The sequence below is a fragment of the Mobula birostris genome, chromosome 22 (genome assembly GCF_030028105.1).
Source record: "Mobula birostris isolate sMobBir1 chromosome 22, sMobBir1.hap1, whole genome shotgun sequence".
NCBI lineage: Eukaryota > Metazoa > Chordata > Chondrichthyes > Myliobatiformes > Myliobatidae > Mobula > Mobula birostris.
Genome location: NC_092391.1, coordinates 62,457,896 through 62,470,402, shown reverse-complemented (window position 1 = coordinate 62,470,402; position 12,507 = coordinate 62,457,896). Strand labels below are relative to the sequence as shown.

General features: G+C 43.1%; 1 protein-coding gene across 4 annotated transcripts in view; it reads left to right on the top strand.

Annotated features, from left to right (window-relative positions):
- Positions 1–12,507, top strand: part of LOC140186507 (clathrin heavy chain 1-like) — a 132,953-nt gene that overhangs the window by 87,333 nt on the left and 33,113 nt on the right. For all 4 annotated transcript variants that reach the window (XM_072240884.1, XM_072240881.1, XM_072240882.1 and 1 more), the window contains exons 20-23: positions 1,804–1,987; positions 2,211–2,403; positions 8,741–8,898; positions 12,293–12,457. In XM_072240884.1, coding sequence (XP_072096985.1) covers positions 1,804–1,987; positions 2,211–2,403; positions 8,741–8,898; positions 12,293–12,457 — 700 coding nt within the window. The remainder of the gene's footprint in view (positions 1–1,803; positions 1,988–2,210; positions 2,404–8,740; positions 8,899–12,292; positions 12,458–12,507) is intronic.

Here is a 12,507-nt window from a genome sequence, read left to right as displayed (position 1 = left end):
GGTCTATATCATCCAAGGGTAGAAGACCATTCTTTGAGGTCAGCTTTTAAATTCTGTAACAAAACATTTGAGAGCTGATGGAAATAGAATTAGGTTGCTGAAGTGCATAAACTTGATCTTAAAAGCTTTGAGCTGCAAAGCTATTTCAGGATCAGGTTATTCAATGGTGTAAGACATAAGAGCAGAATAAACCATTCTGCTGGTTGAGTAAGCTCTGCCATTCTATTGCATTTGATTTATTATCCCTCTCAACCCGTTCTCCTGCCTTCTCCCCTTAACATTTAACGCCCTGATTAATCAAGAATCTTAATCAGCCGCTGCCTTAAATATACCCACTGATTTTGCCCCCACAGCTGTCTGTGGCAATGAATTCCAGAGATATACCACACTTTTGCAAAGAAATCTTTCCTCAAAGTGATGTCCTACTTTTGCATAGTAGGGAAATTAAGGGTTATGGGGAAAAGGCAGGTAGGTGGATATGAGTCCACGGCTAGATCAGCCATGATCTTATTGAATGGCAGGTTGGGAACCCCTGATTTAGACCATAAAACCCAGGAGCAGAGTTAAGCCATTTAGATCATTTGAGTCTACTCTATCAATCGATCTCATGGCTGACTTGTTATCCCTCTCAACCTCATTCTCCTGCTTTCTCTCCATAACCTTTGACACCCTTACTGCCAGATGTCGTACTCCTGCTCCTATTTCTCCTGTTTTTGTGTCCCTCTGTTCTGAGGCTGCTTCTGGTCCTAGACTCCCCCACTACAGGAAACATCCTCTCCACATCCACTCTTATCTAGGCCTTACAGTATTTGATAGGTTTCAGTGAGATCCCCCGCTCCTCCATTCTAAACTCCAGTGAGGCCCAAATCCGTCAAATACTCCTCATATGCTAATCCTTTCATTTCTGGGATCATTCTCGTAAACCTCATCTAGACCCTCTCCATTGTCAGCACATCCTTTATTTTTAGATAAGGAACCCAAAACTGATCGCAATACTCCAACTGAGGCGTTTCCAGGGCCTTATAAAATTTCAACATTACATCCTTGCTTTTGTATTTGTGTCCTCTTGAAGTGAATGCTAATATTGCATTTCCCTGCCTTGCCACTAACTGTCTGCAAGTTACCCTTTAGGGAATCCTGTTCCTCCCAAGTCCCTTTGCACCTCTGATTTTTTTTTTAATTTTCTCCCCATTTCGAAAACAGTCCATGCATTTCTTCCTTCGAACAAAGTGCATGATGATATGCTTCCCTACGCTCTGTTCCATCTGCCACTTCTTTGCCCGTTCTCCCAATCTGCCTAAGTCAGGGATTCCCAGCCTCGGGTCCATGGACATCTTGCTTAATGGTATTGGCACATGGCATGAGGTTCTTGGAAGGGTCACCCATGCCAAACAGGTCAGAGGGTAGAGGCCAGACTTAAGAGTGGTTCAGCTGTTCAGTTCAGGGTCAAAAATTTTTTTTTTGCAGAAACAGCAATGAAAAATCCTTCTATATCTGTGTCTTCTATATCTATGGACAGACAGAGAAGTAGAACCTTCATTGCTGCCATAAATGCCAGTGGCGTAAGGGGCACACCAGCCATGGGATTTAAAAAAGAGGGTTGGAACTCCTGGTGTAAGACCTTCTGCAGGCATGTGTTGTGAGATTTGTTGGTATCAATCCAATTAAATTTACTTTTATATTTAATGTATCAATGAAGCAAGTTCTAAACAGCTGGTCATCTCTGTTTAACTTCAGCAGTAGATGCCATAAGATAGTTTTCAGTGGCAGTAACTTCTAATGTAATCTTGTTGTCTTCCCCAGGAATCTACAGAACCTACTGATCCTTACTGCCATTAAAGCTGACCGCACCCGTGTCATGGAGTACATTAATCGTCTGGATAACTACGATGCTCCCGACATTGCCAACATTGCCATCAGCAATGAACTTTTCGAAGAGGCTTTTGCAATCTTTCGAAAGTTTGACGTGAACACTTCAGCAGTACAGGCAAGAGCTGAAATAACTCGTGTTGCTTCCTTTTGAGGGCTCGTGAAATGATATATTTGGATGGTTCAATTCACGATGGGTAAAATGGCAGATAATTGTTTCTCTGGGATTAATAGAGCTATTTACAGAAGTTATTGGAGAATTGGCAGATCTTGCAATATTTTTTCTGGTCTTGCATATTGTATTGATTTGGAAGCTTGTTTTAAATTTTTATCTACTCTAGGTTCTGATTGAGCACATTGGGAATCTTGATCGTGCGTATGAGTTTGCAGAACGTTGCAATGAGCCAGCTGTCTGGAGTCAGTTGGCAAGAGCACAGCTGCAGAAGGACCTGGTTAAAGAAGCCATCGATTCCTACATCAAGGCTGATGACCCATCTGCCTACATGGAGGTTGTGAAAGCCGCCAACAAGAACAGTGAGTATTGCATTCTGCTTGTTTGTACCACTAAATAACTGAATCTGCAATTTTATAATTGTGGTACAAACAAAGAAGGCATGACAGTGGCTATATTTCATTAGGAGTTTGAGATTTGATATGTCACCAAAGACACTCACAAATTTATACAGAGACCATTCTAATTGTCTGCATCACTATCTGGTATGGGGGTAAGAGGCTACTGCACAGGATCGAAGTAAGCTACAGAAAGTTGTTAATTTAACTCCAACGTGGTCACCAGCCTCTGTAGTATCCAGGACGTCTTCAAGGAGCAGTGCCTCAGAGAGTGGCATCCGTTATTAAGGACCCCCATCACCCAGGTCATATGTTCTTATTGGTACAGAAGCCTGAAGGCGCACACTCTATGATCTAAGAACAACTTCTACCCCTCTGCCATTGGATTTCTGAATGGACATTGAACCGTACTCTTTATTTTTTATTTAACTATTGTATTAATATATATCTGTCGTTGCAAATTATAATGCCACTGTCATCTTCATACTTCATTGTGCCAATAATTTCCTGACCATTTTTAAACTTGCTGCAGCGCTGAAACAACTCACAGAACATGGTAAGAGACACACAAAACGCCAGAGGAATTCAGCAGGTCAAACAGCATCTAAGGAAGGGAATGCACAGTTGACATTTTGGGCAACACACACAAGATGCATGAGGAACTCAGCAGGCAGGTAGCATCTATGGAAAAGAGGAAACAGTCGACGTTTTAGGCCAAGGCCCTTCATCAGGACTGAACAGGAAGGGGAGAAGTCAGAGGAAGAAGTGCAAGATGGTGATAGGTGAAACTGGGAGAGGGGGAGGGATGAAGTAAAGAGCTGGGAAGTTGGTTAGTGAAGGAGATAAAGGGCTGGGGAAGCGGAGTCTAATAGGGTAGAAGACCATGGAAAGAAGGGGAGGGGGAGGAACACTAGAGGGAGCTGATGTAAGGAAATGAGGTGAGAAAAGGAAATGGGGAATCGTGAAGGAGAAGTGCAGGCAATTACCGGAAGTTAGAGAAATCGATGTTCATGCTATGGAGGCTACCCAGACGGAATATAAGGTGTTCCTTCTCCATCCTGATTGTGGCCTTATCATGGTGGTAGAGGAGGCTATGGACTGGCACGTTGGAATGGAAACTAGAATTAAAACTGAAATGAGTGGCCAAGACTCTTCGTTAGAACTGATGAAGTATCTCAGCTAGAACCTTTCGACGGTTTATTTCCTCTACAGATGCTGCCTGACTTGCTGAGTCCCTCCAGCATTTACTGTGTGTTGCTGAAGATTTTCAGCATCTGCAGAATGTCTTGTGCTTAACCTGGTATATTATCCTCTTGGAAGTCTGATACAGTTAAGCCATAGGATCATTTTCCAACTACTGATCTTCAGCTGAATTTGTCTTCTGTTACTGGATTCAGAGAGTCTTCAATGATTGGTGTTCCTGGCACTATTATGTCAAATCCCTGAGACTCCAGCCCTTGGACCATCCTATTTCTGATTCCGTATCACGTTTTATTCAAAGATGATGTCTAGTTCTAAATGGTATGTTAGCACCAACTTGGCATTGTATTCCATTCCAAGCCCTGCTACCTCCTGTGCATTGATATTCTGTCCTGGATGAGGTGAAATGATGTCCAGTTGGATGCTGGAAAAGATTGTGTGTTGACTCTATTCTGTTCCCATGCCTCCACCATCGTTCTTATTGGTGCTGGGCTGAACCACATCTGAAAATTCAGTCTTTGCACGAAGTGCGACTACTATTCCCTTTCCGTAAAACTTCTACTCATTAACCACCAATGCTCTTGAATGGAAAATCCTATAAAAAGCACAGCACAGGTGACCCATGTTCAGTTCCCACCTGTAAGGAGATTGTACATTCTCCCTATGACTGCGTGGGTTTCCTCCTGCTGCTCTGGTTTCCTCTCACAGTCCAAAGATGAACCAGTTGGTAGGTTAATTAGGCTAGGATTAAGTCAGGATTGCTGGGCAGCATGGCTTGATGAGTCTATTCCATGCTGTGTCTCAATTAATCAATAAATAAATAAATAGTAGCTCTGACCCAGTTCATCGCCATCGATCATATCTACGTGAAGTGTGGTCGTAGGAAAGCAGTATCCATCGTCAAAGAACCCCCCTCTCCCCACCATCCAGGACATGCTTCCTTCTTGCTGCTGCCATCAGGAAGAAGGTACAGGAGCCTTGGGATTCACACCATCAGGTTCAGAAACAGTCACTACCCCTCAGTCATCAGGGTCCTGAATCATTCAAACAATTCAACGCTGAATTTCTTCTTTTCCAGATAGCCACAAAACCAAGAAAGAAAAGAACGGCAACACGATCATTGACCCCCAAAATCCCCCTCCTCTACACAAAAATATGAACAAATACAGAGCAGGCTCATCAAGCCCTAAATCCCCCTCCCCCACACAAAAATAAACAAGAAAGATTGGATGAAAAAACACAGAATATAAAAAAAAACTATTAAGACTGGGGGGGGGGGGGGTGCGGGAATGGTCCATTGTCCAAGTCCACATCCCTATCCAAAACACAAAACTTGGGTAACATCCTCCGGGCACAGTGGCAGGCTACATGGTCTCTCCTCTCTGACAGCAGAGCAATCCCACCAGTAATCAAAAGGCAGGCAGCCGGTGCTCACCCTCTGCATTCGCCTCGATATTTCAATCTCCCTCATCGCTTTAATCAGTGAAATGGAGTCGAACATTGTCCTGCAGTCTCCTTGTCACGAGACTCATACCTGCTGCCTCTGCCTCCTGGAATCCTCTCAGACTGCAGAGCACTGAATCACCCAAACGATCTCCAAACTGCAAATCACAGGCTCCAACAGTTTCAGAATCACATTCAAGATGAAAAACAGACATGACAAGTGAAATAAATAGTTTCAATGGCACCAGAGAGGATAACTTCACTTCACTTGCCCCATTGAAATGTTCCCACGACCTTTGGACTCATTTTCAAGGACTCTTCATCTCATGTTCTCGATATTTATTGTTTATTTGTTAGTTTATTTCTTTATGTTTGTATCTGCACACTGGTTGAATACCCAAGTTGATGCAGTCTTTCATTGATTGTATTATGGATTTATTAAGTATGCCCACAAGACAATGAACCTCAGGGTTGTATATGTGATATGTATGTACTTTGAACTTTGTTTATCCCTTTGAGTAACTGTTCAGAATCCTCGTGTACACTCTCTTCAGTATAAAACCTGAGTGCAATGAGGACTTCTAGCTCACCATACATTTTTTAATAATCAGTCATGTCTCTTTCAGGGCCTCTCATCATATATTACAATCTAGTTCTTCCTTGACGCTATTCTAAATTTGAAAAACCTGGCAGCTACTTTGGAAGCTCATGGAAAAGAGTGAAAGTCAAGCTTGAACTTTCCCCTCCCCTCCCCCCAACTTCTTATTCTGGCTTCTGTCCCTTTCCTTGACAGTCTTAATGAAGGGTCTCTGCCTGAAAGGTCGACTACTTATTCATTTTTATAGGTACTGAGTTCCTCGAGCATTTTGTGTTATTCTGCAATATCCTAGTGTTTCTAATTAAGGATAAGATTCTTTGAACTCTTTTACCTCTGGTCTCCTGTCTTGCCACGCCTCCCTCATCTATATACAGATCATCTCTCCACTTTCAGCCCTGAAACCGCTGCATTACAAAGCATTTACAAACCATACATGTAAGCAGTGACAAACGATAGTGCTGAGTATTGGTAGCTCTGGTTGAGGTGTTAGCTTGCAGACATTTCCTCTGTGCCTAGTTGGTGTTTCTCTCTGGTTATATAAGTCACCTGTTCTCTTGCCTCAGTCCTGATTGGGTACTCATTTCAGTTGACCTTTGAATTCTCTTGCCTCATATTTCTCTGATTCTTAGGGGTTTGTAGATTGTGTCTATTTCGATTTGTTTGTTTATGGAGTTATCACAAGAGAACCACGGTTCTAAAAATTCACATGCTTGCTTCGTGTCTGCCCGCACTAGAACCTCTGGTGTCCCAGTTAAAGTGGTGTCCATAAGCAAGCCAATAGAATTCAAAGGTCAACTGAAGGGGTAGCTAATCAGGACCAAGGCAATCCTACAGTGGCCTATTTAAACACGAGCACTCCCAGAGAGTAACACCAACTGCGCACTGATGATGTCACCTCTACTGGCAGTGAAATGCCTCAAACTAATTACCAAGCTCAACAAATGCAGCAACATCAAAGTAACATCCGATCTTCTATATTTGCAAGTGACACCTTGCCTTAACCAGTGCAGTAACTGACAATCCAGCACTCAGCACTGCACAGAAATAATAGGATAGATTAGGACGGAAAGCCATCATCCCATGACTTGTTGACTGCCTTATCTGCAGGGGTGAGGGCCAGGACTTGTTGAGTCCCAAGTCTTGTTGCGTCCCAAGGCGCAAAGGATGTGAGAGCAGGCATGAGGCAGTCAAAATCAAAATACAATGGGAAAGGGAACACAGTGGTTGAGGAAAGAAAGCCATATCAGAGGCACCCTGTATGGAAATTTTCATCATCCGAGAAAATATAACAGAGACGGGACCTCGGGCAGGGGCTCCCAACCTGGGGTCCATACACACCCCTTGTTTGATAGTAAGGATCCATGGAGATGGGAACCCCTGGTCTCACGGAACAAAATTGAGTCCTTGGCGGACCCTGGTTAGGAGGAAGGGTATTAAGATAGGCTTCCAAAATCTAACTCTTAGACGCATTTCACTGTAGGTTTCAATGTACATGTGATAATGAATCTGACTTGCTAATCACCTGCCCATAGCTTCCTCTGGTATACATTTTTCAGTCTCGTAAAACAGATTTGCTGTCAGATTGGAAAACGAACATCAAAGGACGTCAGTGTTTTTCCATATTAGAGGTGCTTTTGTTGAATGTGCTGTATTTCAAAACCTTGATTAAACTGAACGAAGGTGGATACTTTAATACTTGCTTTCTGAATGCCTTGTCATCGTATTGCTATGCTACCTTGCAGTATTAGCAAAAAGATCTTTTACAGCTGACTTAAAACCTGTGGCCATTTAAAAGTTCAAAGTGCACTTATCAAAGTACAACCTTGATTATACAACATTCTACAGTCTTGAGATTCGTCTCCTTACAGGCAGCCACAAACCACAGAAATCCGAAAGAAATGATCATGAAACATGAAACACTCAGTATGCAGAAGGAAAATAATTAACCATGCAAGCAATAAAAGCAAGCAACTAGCATTTAGAACTGAAGTCCACGCAATAGAGTCCGGTTTCGCGCAGAGCCAAGTAAATATCACGGAGCAGCAAGCTGAACTGGCCCATGCCTCGTCTCAGGCCCTGGTATCCTGACTTTTTTTAATCTGACCCTGCACTTGACCCAATGCATGGACGGCAGTTTCTGTCGTTTCGTTGTGCTCTGTTGTCTGGACGCCACGGCCTCGATTCAGCCTGTACCCAAGCTTTCCAATTTGATCTGGTGTTTAAATCAATCAAATCTCTGGGCTGACTTTCCACACCTCGGTTCTGCTGCATCAAATTGCCTCCAAGTCCAAAGGGAAGTTGCAGTCTATTTGTGCAATTAACTGGGTGGAAGTATGCTCAGTGGCCACTTTATTAGATATACCTGTTCATTATTGCAAATATCTAATCAGCTAATGATGTGGCACCAACTCAGTGCATTAAAAGCATGTACATGTGGTCAAGAGGTTCAGTTGTTTTTCAGGCCAAACATCAAAATGGAGAAGAGAAGTGACTTGAACCATGAAATGATTGTTGGTGTCAGATGGGGTGATTTGAGTATCTCGGACTGCTGACCTCCTGGGACTTTCATGCACAACAGTCTGTTGAGTTTACAGAAAATGGTCTGATAAACGTTCAGTGAACAGCGGTTCTGTGGGCGAAAATGCCTTGTTAATGACAGGTCAAGGAGAATGTCCAGACTGGTTCAAGCTGATAGGAAGGCATCAATAACTCAAATAACCACACAAATGCTGTGAAGAAGAGCAACTCTGAATGCACAACACATCAAAACTTGAAGTGAATGGGCTACAGCAGCAGGAGGTCCCACTCTTGTCCCCAATAAAGTAACCACTGAGTGTATGTGCCGTACTAACTAAAATTTTCTCTCAAATTGCCAAATGGGTTAGAAGTGGAGTTCAACATATGTACTACTATATCACACACTGAATTTTCTCATCCCTTCCACTCCCCCCACCCCTGTCAGATTGTACCATAAAGTATTCTGAAGGCTCTTGAGCTAATTGAATATTTTGTTCAATCCTGGATTAACGGTGAACATGTGATCCACCTCTAACCCTCCAGATAACTGGGAAGACCTGGTGAAGTTTCTGCAAATGGCCAGAAAGAAAGCCAAGGAGTCATACGTGGAGACTGAGCTGATATTTGCTCTGGCAAAAACTAACCGCCTGTCAGAGTTAGAGGAGTTTGTTAATGGACCTAACAATGCCCATATTCAACAGGTAAGTAATTCCTGGAGCAATTGCTTAAAATTTGCCATACCACTCTCTTGAAACATGGAACATAAAATTGCTAGACAGTGGATTCCAGTTTATTGAGACACATTGGGACCAGTACATTTTGGCTCAATTAAGTGGCTGCCCCATTTACCTGACATTTCATGGAAATCGTTACAAAGGTATAAAAAAGACAAACTACTGTTTAACTGAGTAACAAATTGGCATGCAAAAGTTTGGGCACCCCTAGTCAAAATTTCTGTAACTGTGATTAGCTAAGCAAGTAAAAGATGAACTGATTTCCAAAAGGCATAAAGTTAAAGATGACACATTTCTTTAATATTTTAAGCAAGAAAACTTTTTTATTTCCATCTTTTACAGTTTCAAAGTAACAAAAAAGGAAAAGGGCCTGCAGCAAAAGTTTTGGCACTCTGCATGGCAGTACTTAGTAACATCCCCTTTGGTGAGTATCACCGCTTGTAAATGCTTTTTGTAGCCAGCTAAGAGTCTTTCAATTCTTGTTTGGGATACTTTCGCCAATTCTTCCCTGCAAAAGACTTCTAGTTCTGTGAGATTCTTGGGCCGGCTTGCATGCACTGCTCTTTTGAGGTCTATCCACAGATTCTGGATGATGTTTCGGTCAGGGGACTGTGAGGGCCATGGCAAAACCTTCAGCTTGTGCCTTTTGAGGTAGTCCATTGTGGATTTTGAGGTGTGTTTAGGTTCATTATCCTGTTGTAGAAGCCATCCTCTTTTCATCTTTGGCTTTTTTACAGACGGTGTGATGTTTGCTTCCAGAATTTGCTGGTATTTAATTGAATTCATTCTTCCCTCTACCAGTAGATGTTCCCCGTGCCACTGGCTGCAACACAAGCCCAAAGCATGATCGATCCACCTCGTGCTTAACAGCTGGAGAGGGGTTCTTTTCATGAAATTCTGCACCCTTTTTTCTCCAAACATGCCTTTGCTCATTGCGGTCAAAAAGTTCTATTTTAACTTCAACAGTCCACAGGACTTGTTTTCCAAATACATCAGGCTTATTTAGATGTTCCTTTGAACCTTTTGAGTAGAACTTTTTAGCTGCAATGAGCATAGGTATGTTTGGAGAAAAAGAGGTGCAGAATTTCATGAAAAGAACACCTAACAACTGTTAAACATGGGGGTGGATCGATCATGCTTTGAGCTTGTGTTGCAGCCAGCAGCACGGGGAACATATCACAGGTAGAGGGAAGAATGAATTCAATTAAATACCAGCAAATTCTGGAAGCAAACACCACACCGTCTGTTTAAAAAAAAAAAGCTGAAGATGAAAAGAGGATGGCTTCTACAACAGGATAATGAACCTAAACACACCTCAAAATCCACAATGAACTACCTCAAGAGGCGCAAGCTGAAGGTTTTGCCATGGCCCTCACAGTCCCCTGACCTAAACGTCATCGAGAATCTGTGGATAGACCTCAAAAGAGCAGTGCATGCAAGACGGCCCAAGAATCTCACAGAACTAGAAGACTTTTGCAGGGAAGAATGGGCAAAAATATCCCAAACAAGAATTGAAAAACTTAGCTGGCTACAAAAAGCATTTACAAGCTGTGATACTTGCCAAAGGAAATGTTACTAAGTACTGACCATGCAGGGTGCCCAAACTTTTGCTTCAGGCCCTTTTCCTTTTTTGTTATTTTGAAACTGTAAAAGATGAAAATAAAAAAGTTTTCTTGCTTAAAATATTAAAGAAATGTGTCATCTTTAACTTTATGCCTTTTGGAAATCAGTTCATCTTTTACTCGCTTAGCTAATCACAGTTACAGAAATTTTGACCAGGGGTGCCCAAACTTTTGCATACCACTGTATATTTAAATGAAATACAGAACAAATCCGAACACTATCAAAACTGCCACAGAACTATAAACCTGTGTATTTCTTCCTAATAGTTGCTGAAAGAGCAATTCATTCAGTGTTTGCTCACGTGATTTTTGATTGACTAAATGTACCAAATCACGCAGACACCTAGTACAGAGGAGGGAGGAATGTGGGACAGGTGGCAGAGAAGGGTTTCCAGGGGCAGGGGCTTGGCATGGGTGCAGACACACCCAACCCTAATCACCAGGCAAGATCATTTGATTCCAAACAGTTGGTTTATTGATCATTACAGAATGTCTCTTGGGCGCCTCCCCCTCACTTCCCCTTTTCCCAACCATGATTCCCCTCTCCCTGCCACCTTCCTACTCTCAGACCCCAAGAAAGACCTATATCAGAATCAGGTTTATTGTCACTCATGCCATGAATTTAGTATTTTTTTTTTGCTGCAGCAGTACAGTGCAATACATAAAATTGCTACAGTAATGTGCAAACGTCTTGGGCACCCTAGCTATATAGACTATTGCACAGTACTGTAAAATATGTGGGGCAGACTGGGTTAATGCAGTCTGTCCCCCCCACTAGGAAAAGGGAACCAAAATCTAAAAGACATGGGTTTGAGGTGAGAAGGGAAATATTTAAACGGGACCTGAGGGGCAATTTCTTGCAGGGTGGTGCATAGATGAAACCAGCTGCCAGAGGAATTGCTTGGGGCAGATACAATAACCTTGAAGAAACATGGACATGTACATGCATGCGAAAGGTTCAGCCTGGGGTCCACAGACCCTTTGCTTAATGGTATTGGTCCGTGGCATAAAGTTGGGAACCTCTGGGTTAGAGGGCTGTGAACCAATAGCATTGACCTAGATGTTTTTGTCGATCAAGGTGGCCAAGGGCTTGTTTTGCGGATTTAGTGATGTAAAGCAGTTAGCATGAAGAGACCTTCTACAAAATTGTATCCTCTGAGGTATGTTTGGGTGCTGTGGCTTAATGTTGTATTTCTGACCAATGGACATGGAGCGAGCTGCCAGAGGAAGTGCTTGAGGCAGGGACTTCGACAGATACATGGATAGGAGCAGTTTGCTTATGGGCCAAACTCAGGTAAATGGTCGGCATTGGCCAGTTGAAACCCCAAAGAATGAATGAAAGAAACATCAGAACCCCAAAGCCTCCCTCCCTCCCTCCTCCCCCACACAAGCAGCAGCAGAAGCATTGACCCTCCCCCTTCCCCACTTGCTTGAGCAGAAGAACCCCTTCTTCCCACCCCCCCACCATACAAGCAACAGCAAATGCCCCCAAAGAGACCTTGATCTAGAATCTATCAAAAACTACAGTCCATAACCCAGCACTTCAGTATCTTGGGTAGACTGTCACTGCCTAGCGTGGGAAAGAGAGGTCGCCTCTACAGCAGCAAGAGCGGAGACCAGCGACTCAACGTTCCAATTGACCACATCACTTCTCCAAGCCTTCTCTTTCCGCCCCACCCCCACCAACCCGAGGACTGACAGGCTGTCACTCACCATCGAAATTTAATTCTCAACTATAGGTTGGTGACCGCTGCTACGACGATGGCATGTATGATGCAGCCAAGTTACTTTACAATAATGTTTCCAACTTCGCTCGCTTGGCTTCTACCTTGGTGCATTTGGGAGAGTACCAGGCTGCAGTGGACAGTGCTCGAAAAGCCAACAGCACCAGGACGTGGAAGGAGGTAAGAGATCTGCAGGCTGCATCCAGTTGATGAATATTTGCTCAATCTGA